Source organism: Tachysurus fulvidraco, chromosome 19, assembly GCF_022655615.1.
Source record: "Tachysurus fulvidraco isolate hzauxx_2018 chromosome 19, HZAU_PFXX_2.0, whole genome shotgun sequence".
NCBI classification, from domain to species: Eukaryota; Metazoa; Chordata; class Actinopteri; order Siluriformes; family Bagridae; genus Tachysurus; species Tachysurus fulvidraco.
In genome coordinates, this window is record NC_062536.1 from 5321310 (window position 1) to 5339885 (window position 18576).

At 41.2% G+C, this 18576-nt stretch overlaps 2 protein-coding genes across 5 annotated transcripts; both read left to right on the top strand.

Annotated features, from left to right (window-relative positions):
- The first annotated feature begins 1495 nt into the window (after nucleotides 1-1495).
- On the top strand, nucleotides 1496-6069 carry ngs (notochord granular surface). Its single transcript, XM_047803845.1, has 11 exons — nucleotides 1496-1896; nucleotides 2419-2578; nucleotides 2672-2821; nucleotides 2925-3044; nucleotides 3263-3358; nucleotides 3516-3650; nucleotides 3835-3945; nucleotides 4037-4147; nucleotides 4315-4439; nucleotides 4947-5198; nucleotides 5650-6069. Exons 1-11 carry the CDS (start codon nucleotides 1706-1708, stop codon nucleotides 5738-5740), a joined length of 1542 nt encoding a protein of 513 aa, XP_047659801.1. The 5' UTR covers nucleotides 1496-1705; the 3' UTR covers nucleotides 5741-6069.
- A 6488-nt stretch (nucleotides 6070-12557) lies between these two features.
- Nucleotides 12558-16035, top strand: LOC113645629 (forkhead box protein M1-like). 4 transcript variants are annotated; one of them, XM_047803838.1, is made up of 9 exons: nucleotides 12558-12685; nucleotides 12789-13217; nucleotides 13309-13373; nucleotides 14013-14204; nucleotides 14346-14474; nucleotides 14581-14640; nucleotides 14868-14919; nucleotides 15123-15223; nucleotides 15297-16035. In XM_047803838.1, the coding sequence occupies exons 2-9, from the start codon at nucleotides 12803-12805 to the stop codon at nucleotides 15513-15515; spliced, it is 1233 nt and encodes a 410-aa protein (XP_047659794.1). In that variant the 5' UTR covers nucleotides 12558-12685; nucleotides 12789-12802; the 3' UTR covers nucleotides 15516-16035. The 4 variants fall into 4 exon arrangements, with proteins under 4 accessions (XP_047659794.1, XP_047659795.1, XP_047659796.1 ...); XM_047803839.1 differs by having other exon boundaries at nucleotides 12611-12671; XM_047803840.1 differs by lacking the exon at nucleotides 12558-12685 and having other exon boundaries at nucleotides 12707-13217; nucleotides 15158-15223.
- The last annotated feature ends 2541 nt before the right edge of the window (nucleotides 16036-18576 follow it).

Sequence of the window (18576 nt, forward strand, 5' to 3'; positions counted from 1 at the left end):
TGTAGCTGAATGATCACTAATCCCCACAGCCACGTTTCACAGCCTTCACAGAAGAATGGAGCACATCATAAGAGCAAAGGGAATGAATATATACAGCTATATATGTATATATTCAACGCAAATATTGAAACTCATGTATTTTATAAATTCAGTGCAGACTGAAGTAGTTTAAGTCTTTGGTATTTTTAATTGTAATGATTTTGGCTCACATTTAACAAAAACTTATACAATAAATTTACTGTATATGTACTGGGGCACAGTGGCTTAGTGGTTAGCACGTTCGCTTCACACCTCCAGGGTTGGGGGTTCGATTCCCACCTCTGCTTTGTGTGTGGAGTTTGCATGTTCTCCCCGTGCCTCGGGGGTTTTCTCCGGGTACTCCGGTTTCCTCCCCCGGTCCAAAGACATGCATGGTAGGTTGATTGGTGATTTTGTGAGTGAATGAGAGTGTGTGTGCCCTGCGATGGGTTGGCACTCCGTCCAGGGTGTATCCTGTCTCGATGCCCGATGATGCCTGACAAATCATCACAGACTGTGGAAACCTAACAATGGACTTCAAGCAACTTGGCCTATGAGCTTTTCCACCCTTCCTCCAGACTCTAGGACCTTGGATTCCAAATGAAATACAAAACTTGCTCTAATCTGAAAAGAGGATTTTAGACCCCTGGGCAACAGTCCAGTTCTTCTCCTTAGCCCAGCTAAGACGCCTTTGACGTTGTCTGTGGTTCAGGAGGGCTTAACAAGAGGAATACGACAACTGCAGCCAAATTCCTAGACACGTCTGTGTGTGGTGGCTCTCGATGCCTTGACTTCAGCCTGTCCAATCCTTCTGCTTGACAAGCCTCTCAAGTCTGCGGTTCTCTCGGTTCTTTGTGTATCTTCTTCTTGCACAGTTTTTCCTTTCACTCAACTTTCTGTTAACATGCTTGGATACAGCACTCTGTGAACAGCCATATTCATTGGCAATGAAAGTTTGTGGCTTACCCTCCTTGTGAAGGGTGTCATTGATTGCCTTCTGGACAACTGTCAGATCAGCAGTCTTCCCCATGATTGTGTAGCCTAGTGAACCAAACTGAGAGACCATTTTGATGGCTCGGGAAACCTTTGGCGGTGTTTTGAGTTGATTAGCTGATTGGCATGTCACTATATTCAAATTTTTTGAGTATTGGGTTTTTTGTTAGATGTGAGCCAAAATCATCACAGTTAAAAGTACCAAAGACTTAAACTACTTTAGTCTGTGTGTACTGAATTTATATAATACATGAGTTTCACTATTTGAGATGAATTACTGAAATAAACAGTCTTTCCCCTGACATTCAAATTTATTCAGATGCACCTGTATATTCTATAGAATGTGATGTTTAATAAGCACATATAAGTCAGGTGACAGACAGGTGAACACAAACTTTTGGTCGTATATCTGATTACCATGTTTTGAGTATTTCTCCTGATGGAGCACAGTTATGCACAGCACAGTTATCGTATGGATGCCAGTTATTCTGTTTATTTCTAGCAAGGAAAAACTTCTTTGCAAAGACACGTTAGATGGTTGAGTGGTTCATCTCGGTGTTAAACTGAGACTCGACATTCCTCAATCAGGCTGAGGCGGCTATATAAACTGCCTCCTGGACTGAGGAGCGACACAAACCAGTTCCAGCTCTTTATCTCCAGCGCAGAAGTTGTAAAGGGAAACTCCAGCCTCACCATGAGTCGCAGCCCAGAGCGCATCTCCTCGTACCGTAGGCATTTTGAAGGCCTCGCCTCCTCATCTTCTACCTGCCATATTCGTGTCTCGAGCCCGAGCCCACGCAGACGTGAAACCCGCCATCGGTCTGCCAGCTATAGCCGCAGCATGCGAAGGGCTACATCCGGCACCCGCAGTGCACGCCTCACCGGGTAACACCGCTGAGTTTTCTCATCTATATAATGACCTACTACTATTCTACTCTCCTCTCAGTGTAATGTACTGTACTGTAATATATTGTATTGTACTCTGGCCTGTCCTTAACCTACTCTACATTACTCTTGTGTACATTATTGTACTCTACTCTAAGTCTATATACTCTAATCTATTCTACTTCTGCTCTACTTTACTCTGTATTATTCTACTCTACATTACTGTACTGTGATCCCAGTCTACGATACCTTACTCTACTCTTCAATCCTCACATTTCTTCTCTACATTACTCTGTTACTCTTTATTCTCTCTCTGCTGCCACTCCACACTGAATGTACTCTTTCTCTGCTCTACACTACATCTACTTTACAGTACACTTCTCTCTTCCTTCTCTTACTCTACACGTACTTTATTTACTCTAATCGATATGTTGTAACCACTTCTTCTAATCTACTTTACTTGCATTTCAGTCTATATAATTGTTTTCTTTCTTTCTTTCTTTTCTTTCTATACTCTTTCAGAAGTGTGAGTATGAGTGCTCTGTGTGCTGGTATGGGTCTCGGAGGTGCACTGGATCTGGAAGCTGCTTCTGCTGCCAACCAGAACTATCTAACCACACGCACAAGTGAGCGACAGGAGATGATCACCCTCAATGACCGCCTGGCTGTCTACATTGAAAAGGTAACATGCGTTAGAAGTGTTTACTTTCTCCACTCACCTTTTCCTGCTTTACCTAAGTACGCCTGTAATTACTTTGGATACGTGTATTTGCAGGTGCGTACTCTGGAGCAGCAAAACAAACTGCTTGAGACTGAGATTGAAGGCCTGAAGGGCCGCTATGTGAAGCCCTCAGGCTTGCGTATGATGTATGAGGAGCAGTTGAGAGAACTCAGAAGGGTCGCTGACCAGATGAGAGCCCAGAGGGTAAGCAGAGAATGCAAAATTAGAAAGAAAAAAAAACTTTTCTCAGTCAGCATGTTGTTATTAAAGTTGTTGATTTGCAGTAACACACAACTCTTTCCTGAAGGATCTTTCCATTGCTGCTAAGGAGGCCATGACTGCGCAGCTGGAGATGATCAAGTCCAGGTATGAGGAGGCACTGGAAGCCAGGAAAAAGGCAGAACAGGACATTGAAGCTTTCAAGCCTGTGAGTTCAGTAGTGATGCTAACAATATCGAATCATATCTAACTCGAATTCCTGTGACACATAGCACAGAACTTTCATCAATGGCTTAACATGAAAAATGACTCATGATTGACAACCTCTTATGGAATTCGGATAACACTGATAACACCTGAGTGTTAATTAAATGACAATGTCCTTCGAATAAAATGTAATCGAATGTATTGCTGTTTGCCTGACAGGATGTGGATGCTGCCACTGCGGCCCGCATTGCTCTGGAGAAACAGCTAGAGAACCTTGAGGTGGAGATGGAGTTCCTTCAGAGGATTCACAAACAGGTAGCTGTTTCAAGAACACACCGAATTTCTGCTGTTACATATATCCCGTAATCCATGTGTAGGAGACGTGGCACAGAAAATGGATGGATAGCTGAATGATTTTCTGCATTTCTATTATTTTAAACATATTTTAAAACATAACAACATACTTGTTCAGGAAATCGAGGAACTGATGGCTCAGATTTATGAAACTGTATCTAAAGTCGAAGTGGCCTTCGCTCTTCCTGACCTTGCATCTGCCCTCAAAGAGATCCAGTCCCAGTACGACAGCATCGCCGCCCGGAACCTACAGGTAGAAAACATTTACCCCAAACACAGATTGAATGTGTTATGCTTTGAGCGCTGATCTCTGCAGGATAAATTTTGCTTAAATATTTTTCCCTCTTCCATTCCTTAGTGGCACTTTGATTTACCTCAGAATAAGTGACCTCAGTATGCTTCTTCTGTATCTGTTACTTTTATCTGATCATCATCAGGAAATGGATGCCTGGTACAAGACCAAATTCCAGGACTTGAACACGGCATCAGCAAGACATGTGGAATCCGTACGGGGAATTAGAGAAGAAGTTGTGGGCTACAAGAAGGATGTTAGTACATTTCTCTACTCTATACTTTACTCTCATCTTATCTCATCTCATCTCATCTCATCTCCATCTCCATCTGTGTTTGTGTCCATAGATTCAGAACAAACAGCGGGAGCTGGATTCACTTAACAACAGGTATGAGACTTTGCTGGCTCAGATCCGTGACAACCAAGAGAAATACAGAAAGGAGGAAGAAGATTTACAGGTGAGAATAAAGCAGATGTATTTGAAACACATTAAACATTACAATAAGAGAGAGATGTACATGATACAACAGAACCGTCTGAGTGAGTCTATTTGTTTTAGTCGGATTAACAGAACGCTTTAAGTCTGATTAATGCTAATCCGTGCTCACGGTGGTGTGCTTTTTAGGCCCGTATCGAGGCTCTGAAGCTGGAAATGAAGACAGTGAAAGAGAAGATCACTCTGCTGCTGAAAGAATATCAGGATCTCCTCAATGTGAAGATGGCTCTTGAGATCGAGATCACCACCTACAGGTAGAGTAAATGAAGTCACAATGAAATGATAAAGTATGGATGATTAATAAATAAAGAAAAGCTGAAAGTATGAGGTAGCGGTGTGCGTTACTAGGCAACAATGCTCTCTTCCGTTACATGACGTGTCAGTGTGTCCCAGTATCCTGTATTTTCATTTGCTACACAATCAAAAAGAGTACTTACTTTTACTGCAGTATTTTCAGTAAGAATTAGGATGGATCTTTAGACTTTTTTTTTAACTCATTGATCCGACTCCTTACACAAAGCCGTCCTCCATTCTCCGTCCTCATTGCTCCTACTGTTACAATAATGATAGTGTCTCTAAAATGACTAATGGAAGACTTAAATGCAAAATAGTATTCTCATCCAGTTAATTATTATTTATCATGCTTGTACTTTGTATGAAAGTATGACAGAAAAATATTAACAATTGTACCTTAAAACAATATTGAGGACAAGGAGAATTGTGTCCACAGTAAATCAGTGGTGTTTGTTTTGCTTCTTCAGGAAGCTGATCGAAGGCGAGGACTCCCGTTTGTCAACAATGGTGCAAGGCATGTCTCTGATGAGTGCCAGCATCTCTGCGAGTCTCAGCACCTCAGGGGTGAGGGTGAGTGGAGCTTTGGCTGAACCGGCTGGTGGAGCAGCTGCAGTGGCCTTCAAGCCATCGCAGTCTTCTAACGGCAACCAGGAAACTAAGGAGGAATTCTCTCACGAGCAGGCCGTAGAACTGACAGAGAGGAAGACCGTCCTCATTAGGTAAAAGTATCCTGGTGATCACACATACAGCATGAATGCATTCATATAGCCATGATATAGAGACGGGGTCATAAGTTTACGTTACGTAACATGTTACAGATTTTTTTTTTCATTTAAAAAATCATTTTTTTAAAGTAGTTTTCTCCTGAATAACCTATTTCACATCACATATATTTACATAAAGCTCTAAAGACAAACTGAATCAGTTCAAGTAAAGGTAACACCATACATTAAGACCCAGGGGTGTGAAAACTTTTGAGCAAGATGCTGCTTATTATTTTTGTCTTCAAAGAAACATCTACAAATTTTATGGTGCTTTCTAAGGGGAACTGAAGAACTAAACTAAGTGAAAATAGATATAATTACGATTCCGATCATCCTGTTGATTTAATACGTGACACGCATTATGATTCTGTGTAGCATTTCTTGATGCTATCGAACTTTTGTTTAGAACAGTTAAGACAGACGAGGACGTCATCCAGAAAGACACACAAGAGCGCACCATCACCATCTCCGGAGCAGCAGACGAGACAGAAGAGTAACCTGACCTCACACTAGATCTCTCTCTACTATATGTTCATTTCTTCCCTCCACTAGCCATTCTTTATTACATCATCATCAGATCTTTACATTTCCGTATCACCTTAGCTGATTTTACACACATACACATTATTCCTTTTCTAATTGTTAGTGATTGTTAGTAAAGAGGAGAATGAGCTGTGTATCAGAGATGTGACACTGATATCGCAAATAAAACTCACCTCATGGTGCCGGTGTGTGAAGACTAAACCGCTAATGCACTGTATTCTAGCTTTTAACCTCTGTTGGCTCTGTTCAACCACATGCCTGAAATAAACATGACTGCAAAGCATCTGTTCCTGAATCTCAGAAAGTTATTGCCCCGATGACAAAAAGCAATCTGACAATATTATGATATCATTATCTTTTATTGCTGATTTCAAAAGATTTCTTCTTTTTTCTTTAATATCATAGTACAAAAACTAAACTTTTCACAGTTCATAAAAACATGAAGGCAAAGTGCAAACATTGAAGTGCAGCATCAGCATCAAATCAGAAGATCATCTATTAATGTAGTGTTTATGTCACTCAGCATCACTTTAAAGGCTTGGGCTCTTCTCCAACTCCTCCAGCTAGTCGATATACTGCCAGACTCACTTGATGTGCCAAGCCATCGACACTCTCCTGTACACACAAACACACATTCATATAACTGTAACTGTACGTCTGACATGGAGCAGAAAAGGGTGATTTTTTTGACAGCGATATTGGGAGCGTGTTTATAGGGAAGTGTGTTTGACTGAAGCGTGAATGCAGTGTAGGGTGTATGAAGGGTGTGTGTGTGTGAGAGTGTGTGACGGGAGTTTGTACAGGTTTGTGAGAGTGTGTGTATGTCGGGAGCGTGTGTGAGATTGTGTGAGAGAGTGTGTGTGACGGGAGTTTGTACAGGTTTGTGAGAGTGTGTGTATGTCGGGAGCGTGTGTCGGGAGCGCGTGTGTGTGACCGTGTGTCGGGAGCGCGTGTGTGTGAGTGTGTGACCGGAAGCGTGTGTGTGAGAGTGTGTGTGTCGGAGGCGTGTGTGTGAGTGTGTGTCGGGAGCATGTGTGTGAACGTGAGTGTTGGGAGCGTGAAGTGAGAGTGTGTGACGGGAGCTTATATGTGAGAGTGTTTGTGTCTGAAGCGTGTGTGTGAGCGTGTGTCGGGAGCGTGTGTGAGTTTGTGACGGGAGCGTGTGTGGGAGCGTGTGTGACGGGAGCTTGTATGTTAAAGTGTGTGTGTCGGGAACGTGTGTGAGAGTGTGTGGAAGCGTGTGTCGGGAGCGTGTGTGTGTCAGGGTGCTCACAAATGAGGAGGTTGTAGGGGAGACCGGAGTTGGTTGTCACAATTTTTACTCACAGTTCTTACTCAGCATTAATTCCTACAATTAAATGAAAACTTGGGGTCTTGGCTTTAAATGTGTATACTTTTTACTTTTAGAATGTATTGTAACATGAAGTAATTAACCATCAAAGACACTCTGACACAATGTGACAACCAACCCCATTACGGGGTTGGTTGTCCCTATAGAGGTTCAATAGGATTTCAGTGATAAATTGGGATCTAAATAGATAATGTGTAACTTTTTAAGTTTTTTAAGCTAGAAACTGCAAATAAGTTTCGATGTGAATACCACCCCTATGATCACCCCTATGTCATCAATGCCCCTTATGTTTAAACAATGGGATTAAAGTGGGTGAATTGTCTACTGTGTTGAGAAGTAAAATTAAATAATTTTTAGTGCTAAAACCTCTTTATTATCAATTCATTATGTAAGTTGCATAACAGCAAACAAAAACAAACAGACCAACAGTCTTAAAAGGTCCACATGTCCAATACTCTTAAAAATTTGTACTAAAGTAGGAAACACTGCAAAGCACAGGCTGTGCTTCATTCAGAGTCACAAGAATCACAGTTGTGACAAATGTATGCCCCTGGATTGCCAAAGATTTACAATCTTTGTATGCCCACATTTGGCAGCGAACACATCTGAGCCATACTTCCCTGGACTTGCTATTAATTTGCTGTGACACTGAAAACTGGTAAGCCAGACTGCACACTTCTTTGGGAGAGAGACCATAATAGATCTCAAAGGCAACTGGCACTGAGAAAGTGGTAGCTTCACCCTGGATGTCATCATTTGACATTTTCTGGCAGTAACGGGTCAATGTAGTTAATATCAAATTCTTTAGCTGTGATACATATGCTTTTGCCTTCTAGCTTCACCTGCCTCACAGCCAAAAGCATATTTCTGCTGGTGTTCTGCCCCTGTTTGTCTTTCTCTTGAAGTTCCTGACCATTCTACCAACAAAGACACAATATATCACTGTCTGACATTCTCAGTGGAAAAAGAAAACAAATTCTAATACATTTACATTTACAGCATTTGGCACACGCCCTTATCCAGAGCGACGTACATAAGTGCTTAAATCTCTAACATTGAATACATTAATGCTGGCTCACTAGGTTACATACTTAAGATACCATGAGTTTAAAACATTTGTTCAAAGTTACAATGAAAAAGTGTCAAAGGTTTTTTTTTTTTTTTTTACACTACTCTAGAACAAAGTGAGTTAAGCAGATAGTATACAAAAGACAGGAACCTACTGTACCAGAAGACAATATAATCAAATGCATGGCTGAATCTAATACTTGAGGGGTTGGTTGTCACATGTGCCATCCAACCCTGCAAGCTATGAGACAACCATCCCCAACTGACTTCTTGACAAACATGCTAAGCTAGCTGCCACATGGCTTTTACTTGATAGCTAAAATATGACTCAAAATAAAGCTACTACTTTTGGCTTTTTAATGAGTGTTTTGTTTTTGAATGACTAATATCCTACAAGCTCTCAACACAAAAACAACACCAACATGAAAATTTACTCTGACCCATGAAAATAAAAAATTGTCTCCTCACCTCAATGTTTTGTGTCTACTCAGCAAAATTACAAGTGCAAATGAGTAAGCTATCAAAGGCTGACAGATTGATATCAAAATTTTACCACAGCGCCATCTAGTGTGTCTGGGATAAGCAATGTGACAACCAACCTGTGAGACAACCAGCCCCGGTCTCCCCTACAGAGGAGATGGAAGGAATACTTTGAGGAGCTGATGAATGAGAAAAATGAGAGGGAAAAAGAGTAGAAGGGTTGAACTCTGTGGAACAGGAAGTAGATAAGATTAGAAAAGATGAAGTCAGAAAGGCTTTGAAGAGGATGAAATGTGGAAAGGCAGTTGGTCCTGGCGACATCCCGGTAGAGGTCTGGAAGTGTCTAGGAGAGGCAGCAGTGGAATTTTTAACTAGTTTGTTCAACAGGGTTTTAGAAAGTGAGAGGATGCCTGAAGAATGGATAAGGAGTGTGTTAGTGCCGATCTTTAAGAATAAGGGGGACGTGCAGAGTTGCAGCAACTATAGGGGGATAAAGTTGATGAGCCATACAATGAAGCTGTGGGAAAGAGTAGTGGAAGCTAAGTTAAGGAAGGTAGAGTAAATTTGTGAGCAGCAGTATGGCTTCATGACCAGAAAGAGCACAACAGATGCAATTTTTGCTCTGAGAATGTTGATGGAGAAGTATAGGGATGGTCAGAGGGAGTTGCACTGTGTGTTTGTAGACTTAGAGAAAGCGTATGACAGGGTGCCAAGAGAAGAGCTGTGGTACTGTATGAGGAAGTCAGGAGTAGCAGAGAAGTATGTTAGAGTGGTGCAGGACATGTATGAGAGGTGCAGGACAGTGGTGAGGTGTGCAGTAGGTCAGACAGAGGAGTTCAAAGTGGAGGTGGGACTGCATCAGGGATTGGCATAGGAGAATGTTGGACATGGAGCTGCCAGGCAGGAGGCAATGAGGAAGGCCAAAGAGGAGGTATATGTATGTAATTAATGAGCATTTGAAGCTAGTGGGTGCTGAGGATGAGGAAGTGTTGAGGATGCCGAAGATAGGGATAGGTGGAGAGAGATGATTCGCTGTGGCGACCCCTGAAGCGAAAAGCCGAAAGAAGAAGTTCACGCATGCGCAGTATCAACAGCTAATTGGTTCTCAGTATGTCGGACGCGTCTGAAAAAGAAACAGTTCTCAGTTCAGTGTACTGATGATTCGCTGTATCGGTTCAGTGATTCAAGCATGCGAAGTATCAACAGCTCGAGCTCACAGTTCGAAAGAATATAACATAAAATATGAAACAAAACATTATGAGAAGTATAAGGACCTGGAAGAAGCTCCAGAAGGTGGAGGAGATGAAAAAAAAAGTCGGGTTTCGCGGCAGACTATGTTCATGAAAGCAAAATCAAAAAGTGAAGCTGCTGTAAAGGCTGTAAAGCTTTATTGTGGCAGCAGACTGCAAAATCTCCCCGACCCTTTAAAGGTGCCCTGCCACACGTATTTCATTACTTTTGTGGTAATGTCTGAAGTTTACCATGGACTCTAACATTTTTTTTGTGGAAAAAACGCCTTGGTCACCTTGTGTCAAGCCATTCTAGTGTGGTATAGAAAGCCTGAAGGAAGACAGCTCGGTTTGCGCCAGTTCTCATGAATATTCAAATGAGCTATGCTGCTTGGCCCCGATTGGCTAACCGCTAGGATATGAGAGCATGACTATTCATTCACCCAGCGAAATAAGGCTAGAGGAACTTTGTTTACAATCACTTACGGGCTGGGCACTGGCAGTAGACTGCCGCGATGGTACTGCTCCAGGCTTCGACCGCAACCGTTTCGTTAAGCCTTTGCTGTACTCTCCAATGTTGATGAAGTCTCTCTCTTCAAAATGCGTTGAACAGAGAACTAAGTTAGAATGATCCTGGTGTGGCATTGTTCCAAAAATGAACTGAAGCCATTTCAACCTCAACTCTGGGTTCTTGGGCAACATGTGCATTGTTGAACTTCTATTCCTGCATAGAGCACAAGCCCGTTGACGTTCAGCCATCCTTGCTGTATAGGAAACTCACTGAGCTACACGAATTCTGGGGGCGTGGTCTCAAGTGGGAGAGCTCATGAATAGTAATGAGCTCAATCATTACGATGTCAGAATGACCAGCTTTTCCAACTGACCTGATTTCTCCCCTTATTTCTTTTAAGTGGCTAGAACTGACCGGGGAGGTAGCATTTCGTTTTCAAATTCACGACACAACACAAACACATATGGACCTAACACATATCAAAAAATCCATGTAGAAATGGTTTTGTGTGGAAGGGCACCTTTAATGAGGGAGTTTGTCAAAAAGTGTATGGTCAAAGTTTGCGACATCGTGTGCCCAGATAAAAGGCAAGAATCAATGTGATCAATGTGCAGATCAATGTGAGAGTAAATCAGTATGTAGAAAACTGAGTTTGACTATATGTTTTCTTTATGCACTTTTTCTACTCCAAGGCATGAACTGTTAATAGTCAAAAAAAGTTGGATTTTCATTGAATGAAATAATTATCTTTGGTTTTGTTCTTGGTTTTGAAAAAGATCCACTTCAAAAAGGAACTTAAAATGATACAGTGAGATGCATAATTTATTTTATTTATTTAAATAAGAAATTAACACCACTGATGTGTCTTTTATTTCAAATTTAATTTCTTATGTGTTTGTAATATCAAGCTCTGGTTGTTCTAAATCCTGTCTTCAAGCAAAACTAAAGTTTGTTTCCATATAAAAAGGGTTGAACATTACATATCAGTTGTAGTTAATTTTTCAATAAATATTCAGTTTGGCCCGTGACTTTATCTGTAATGACGGCTCGTAATGCTGAGGATCCATTTGCAAGCTTTAATTCCAGACTCGCAGTACAACAGGCAATATCAGTAATAACAACAATAGGTATGAGGTTTGCAGATGATACTACGCTCATCGGTCACATCCAAGATGGCGATGAATCTGCATACAGACAGGAGTTAAGCGGCTGATGCTATGGTGCAGTCAGAACAGTCTGGAGCTAAACACCCTCAAAACTGTGGAGATGACAGTGGACTTTAGGAAAGACCCCCAACACTACCCCCCCTCGCAATATCCAACAGCCCGATGTCATCTGTGGAGGCCTTCAAGTTTCTGGGCACTAACATTTCCCAAGACCAGAAATGGGAGTGCAACATAAACTCTATCATCAGAAAGGCCCAGCAGAGGATGTACTTTCTACGTCAATTAAGGAAGTATGGTCTGCCACAGGAGCTATTAATGCTGTTCTACACTGCAGTCATAGAATCTGTCCTGTGCACATCCATCACCATCTGGTTTGGTGCAGCAACTAAACAGGACAAAAACAGACTGCAACGCACGTTAGAACAGCAGAAAAAATAATTGGCACCCCCCTGCCCACTCTCCAGGACTTGTACGACACAAGAACCAGAAACCGGGCAGGAAAAATCACCATTGACCCTTCGCACCCTGGACATTACCTCTTTCAGCTCCTCCCTTTGGGCAGGCGCTACAGAACTTTACTTACTAAAACTGCCAGACACAGGAACAGTTTCTCTCCCCAGGCAATCACCCTGATCAACAACTCACCATAATTACATTCACTGCTTCTTATCATAAGTACTGCATTATCAGGTCTGTCAGTCACCAAATCATCTGTATATATTACACACTACTGCTGCTGTATATTGCACAAAAGCATAATATTGCACAATATTGTTATTGGCACTCCCACACGTTATGTACATTACTGATCGTCTATATTCCATATTTTATATATTTTATTCATTCTATATCTACATTTTATACTCATTCTGTCTACATTGTATCTCATCATCTGCATTGTTTTCTTGTATAGTATTGTGTTATGTCTGTACCTTTGAGAGTCACAAACTGCTGGAACCAAATTCCTTGTGTGTGTCAACACACTTGGCCAATAAATCTGATTCTTATTCTGAGTCTGATTTGATTCTGATTCTATAGGTTAATATCAGCTGCTACTGCTGTTGGTTAAGTTGAGTTAAGGTCGTGGATTTATGGTGATGGTCCTTAAACATCTATCCACATTGAAATGTTGGTTTTATTTCTATGATAAAATGTGAGATAACATTATTTTGTTGTTACGTTGTATGAATTATTCAGGTATCCAGTCTGCCATGAACAGGATGATGAGGAGTCCCAGGAGGCCGATAATCCTCACGAGGAGGAGACGGCCGTTGGAAAGAAACAAAGCCGACGAGACACAGAACAAATCTTCTACGGCGTCTGGAGCAGAATCCGTCTCTGCATCTGCACAAGACGGCATCCGAGTTGTGGACCATCCCACTAGGCCGGAAGCACTAGTGATCGCCACACCAGAAACCGCCGGTCTTCAGAGCGTCCTCGATGCGCTGGATGCCAAGAGGAAGGAAGGTGGTACTCCGGGGCCAAACAAGTTCATTTTTGTGTTTGGAAGATGTAGATCTGACGATGAAGTTAAAGCTCTGTTCCAGGCCACATCAGAGAATAAAAATCTCCTCCGACCTGAAGCAGGTGCAGCTGGAAATGACCAAACTCTACTAAACAGTGAATGTACGTGCTAATTTATACAGCGTATCCTATATATTATTCCTTCTTTATTCCTTAGTGTTTATTCAGTTGTTCATTCTGCTGTTTGTGTTAGTGCCAGTGACAAGTGCCAGTGACTCTGACAAAGAGAAATTCGATGGCTGCCCACAGCTCCAGGAGGTATCGTTTATATATTGTTTGGAGTCCTTTTCTAAAGCATATTATTTCTCTGCACTCACTAATTTTTAGTCTGTATCGTTTTGTCACGATGTGACATGGTGCGACAAAGGCAAGTGAGGATCCAATTGCAGTTTTACCAATTTAATGAACAAAACAAGAAACAGGCAGGCAAAACAGGTCAGAACACTGAACAGGACAGGGAACAGGAACAGACAACAGAATACACTAAACAACGACTCACAACCAGGGAAGTGAACAGACAGAGTAAATGTAGTAAACAGGAACCAATCACAAAGCAGAGACAATCAGAGACAAAGACAAAACACTTGGGGAAGAGATGGAATGCAATTAGTGTCCATGGTAAGGAATGAGTGGGCGGAGCAAACAATTAACAGAGCAAGGCAGCAGACAGACAAAAAGGAAAACACAAACGGACTCATTACACGTTTCTACAGAGTCTAGAGTCATACACACTTCCTTAAATTTCACTTTAGATTAAATCCATATCATCAGTGTTTACTGTACTTCATTTAGCATTAACAAGATGGCTGTTCTTTAGATGTAAACCCTGTAGGCTGTTGGATTTTCTTTTATTCTTGTACAGAAAAAACCCAACAGATTCTGTCTCCCTTTTTTTAGCCACAACACAGAGAGGAAGAACCGAGTGCCGTTAAGGGACCTCTGTCAGAAAGACCACCGTACTCCTACATGGCTATGATCCAGTTTGCAATCAACAGCAAGAAAAATAAGATGATGACACTGAAGGAGATCTATAACTGGATAGAAGACCATTTCCCTTACTTCAGAAATGTAGCTAAACCTGGCTGGAAGGTAACAAATTATTTTTTTTTAAATATTTATTTGACTTTAATCCTATGTGAGCAGACTTTATTATTTTTATCATCTAAGGGAAATGAATTACTGTGTTATTACTGTATGTTTTATCTGTTTTCTTTTTTCTCTTCCTATTAGAACTCCATTCGCCATAACCTTTCCTCGCACGACATGTTCATCAGAGAGAGCACACCAGACGGCAAGATCTCCTACTGGACCATTAAACATGAAGCAAACCGCTGTCTGACATTAGACCAGGTGTACAAGGTGAACAGAAATCTTTCTCTGTATTTAAAACTACTTTTAAGGCTTAACCTTTAAGTTTCTTCACAAACGTGGCCATGACCTGTTCTCTTCCCCGACCCTGCCGCAGACTGCCGTTGATCCATCGGCCTCCTCTTTCCCACAAGCCATGCAAGTCTGTAACCAACAAGTAAGCCACTTTTTCCCTCTCCTCCTTCTCACAGTCCAGACAGAGAGGACACACGGTTCATCACCATCTCCAAAGATCACACTCATTTTATTCCAGGATTTGAATCGTTAAGGCAGGAAGCAGGGAGTTTAAGTCTAAACTATACCTTGTCTCTTGTTTTGATCTGTGTTCTTGGCATCCTTGTCATTCTCTGTAAATAAAAACTGACAGGTTTTGTTTCTCTCCAGCAACAGAAGCGATTTGTGGCTGATCCTAAGAAAGCTACAGTCTGCACTACAGGTGGGTAAACATGGGTTTCCAGATTATTCTCTTTTCATTCATTCCGATTCATCCATAATAAGAGCAGAGTGGATGCTTATTAGCAAACTTTGCTGATTGTACTTCGGCTTCAAAATATATAAGCACGGTAAATGAGACCTTGGATAAAAAATAATTTGACGGCCACCAAGACGGTGATCGATTTTGTTTGGTTTTGTCTCCAGAGAGGAAAATGAAGCTTTCTCTGTCCACCCCTCAGCAGACCTCCACTGTTTCCAATCCCGTCTCCAGATCAGGGTGCAAGAGGCTTTGCATTGCTCCTAAGGTTAGTTACGCTCACATAGAAACTGATACATATAAAGTAAGAACAGGAACTCATCTACTTCGTTGTTTAAAAGGTCTCCAATGGTGAATCCAGTGTGGTGGTGATGTCTGCCCCGGTTGCTGAAGTACAGGAAGAACGTGTGTGTATACCATTCAGTGAACCCTGCAGCAGCGAAGAGAAAGAGATGCTCAGACAGAGATACAAGAGAATCTCACGTCGGAAGCAGTGTCTAGTCCCACTTTCCAACGAGGAGCCTGTTCTGATCTTTCCTGAAGGCACTTTCTTCGATTAGCACAGCGTTATGGATTTCACCATGAACTACAACCTAATATATATTATCCTTGCTTTATATATCTAACAGACTTTCTGAATTTCAGTCTATCTCCATGCACAGTTTTTTTTAAAAAATTTGTAATTTTGTAATCTCTACAACGGTGCTTGATTCTCTATTTTGATGCACGGTGAGTCGGACATGACCGCCAAGTTTCCATGCAAAAAAAAGAAAAAAAAAAAAAAAACTGGACACATTTCCTATATAAGCTGCTCATGCTGATTTTCACTGCCATTGCTTTTTCCACAGATCCATGTATCTCTTTTTTTCTCTTACGGATTTTGTGAAATTTAAGTGTATTCATCACTCCAAGGTGTTTAGTGAAGGAATGTATTGAGAAACCGATTGGTCTGGTTTGCACAACTTATATGTATGTAGATGTATTTTATGAGTACATAGATTTAAGCAAATCCCCAAGTAGACACTACTGCATGCAAAGTTTTTAACATTGATGGAGAAACAAATGACTTGATGAATTGAAGCTGATGGTTTTCTTCTAATTATTTTTATTTTTTTTTTGGCAGCCGAAACAACACAATAAACCAGGGGTCTCATTTATAAAGCGTGCGTACGCACAAAACGGGGCTGGAAACTTGCGTACGCCAGTTTTCGCGCAAAGGTTGTGATCTATAAAAAACAAACTTGACGGGAAAATGTGCGCACCTTTAAGCAAACTTTGAGACGTGTGTACGCACATTCTGGAGACAAAGGGAATTGGCGACACAGATGGTGAGGTCGTGAACTGAAGTTAGATTGTAGAAAATTCATGTGAGAAGAACGATTATAAAAATTAATGACATTAAATTTTCACTCCATTTCATACGTTATATCCACATTATCATGAAGATTAAATCCAACAGTGTTATTGTGCCGATTGTTTTAGGCTATATACATCTAGTAAAATCCAAACGTAATTCAAAATGTAATAATCAGAAAATCCTTCCTTGATGCCCAATGACGCCTGAGGATAGGCACAGGCTGCCCGTGACCCGAGTAGTTCGGATAAGCGGTAGAAAATGAATGAATGAATGAATGAATGAATGAATGAATGAATGAATGAATGAATAATCAGCGCTGCCTTACAGACATATTGTCCACAACGGGAGCGCAGGTGAAGATGGCGCGACTACATGCCATACAGAATAGCATGAAATACCCTTTTATTAGAGAAATGCAGAACACAGTGTAAAAACTAAATATTTTCCTTAATGTACATATATCATAAAATGTCAAAGTCAGCAAATACAGTCATGAAGTGACGTGACATACGGCTAAGTATGGTGAACCATACTCAGAATTCGTTCTCTACATTTGACCCATCCAAAGTGCGCACACACACAGCAGTGAACACACACCGTGAACACACACCCCGGAGCAGTGGGCAGCCATTTATGCTGCGGCGCCCGGGGAGCAGTTCCACAATCGCTACTCATCATCGGTCCTAACTATTACGGTGTTCATTACAAAACCGTCATGAAGAAGCATGTGTTCACTATAACATTTTCGTCTTAAATTTTCGCCCACAAATAAATTCTGTGATTTTGTCAAGGTGTTAACGATCCGTCTAATTGCTAGAAACATATAAATTCTCACTGTTGTAGGATTACGCTAATGGGAGAATAAGGAGAGAACGAGTTTTCAGGGACCATGATGATTTCCTGGCCCATTATGATGACTGGCTAATAAGCCGATTTAGATTCCCTAGAGCTGTGCTCTTAGATATATGTGTTGAATTGGGTCCAATATTAGAGAGGGCAACATGCCGGAACCATGCCGGAACCATGCCGGAACCATGCCGTCCCAGTCCAAATACAAGTCCTCACCACTCTGGGGTTCTTGGCAACCGGCTGTTTCCAGCGGAAATTGGCAGACAGGTAAATTATTTATATAAAAAAAAACTATAAGTATTCCTCAACTTTGTGTCTAAAACCTTTTCGTATATGAAATAATTCTATTGGAATCTATCATCTCACCCTATAGGTCTGGTATATCACAGCCGTCCCTGAGTGCCATAATATCTGTCGTTTTGAATGGTATACTTAATATGGGTAGTCGGTACATCAGGTTCCCCTACACTGTGCGAGAACAGGCCGAAATTACAATGAAATTTTGCAGCAATGTCTGGTTTCCCAAATGTAATCGGCACAATTGACTGCGCTCATGTTGCCATAAGGTCACCATCTGAAAATGAATTTGCTTATGTTAACAGAAAGCATGTGCTTTGTAATGTAAAATCTCCTCTCCTTAATTTGTGCTTTCGGTTGATTAATGAATGAATTAGTTAATTCATTTATTTATATTGCTCATATAAATGCAAATATACATTTCTACATCTCACTATAAAAGAAGAGAATACACTTGTGCTGAGGAAGGCTCACTGCCGCTGATTACTCGGCATCAGAAGAGCTTGAGACTAATCTAATGGAGTCTAACAGTGGGAGAGAGGGGATGAGGAGATGAAGACTTGTTTGAGCCCCGAGTCATTATATGGACTAATACATTTAAATGTATTACTATTATTCTGTAGTGTAGAAGGGACTCTGTAGGGCTTATAAAAGGGGACGGTGTTACAGTGTTAGTTGGCAATCGGTTGCAGTGTTAGTTGGCAATCGGTTACAGTGTTACTGTAGTTGGCGATCGGTTATAGTGTTAGTTGGCAATCGGTTATAGTGTTAGTTGGCAATCGGTTATAGTGTTAGTTGGCAATCGGTTACAGTGTTAGTTGGCAATCGGTTACAGTGTTAGTTGGCAATCAGTTGCTATGTCATTATACGGGGACAAGTTCAGTGTTTGTTTAGATTTAGCGCAGTACGATAGCAAGTTCCAGTGAGGATGGTTGCTGATAAAGCCTTTGTTGTAAAGTATTACCTTTATTATTTAAGCAAAGTTCCTTTGTTGTGTCACTTTTTGCACTTCAATTGACACTAATAGCCAAAACGAGAACAAGTTTAAAAGGCTGCAGTATTCCTTTAAACACGTAACCTTTGACCTACGTACATGATTTTACTAAAAGATATACTAG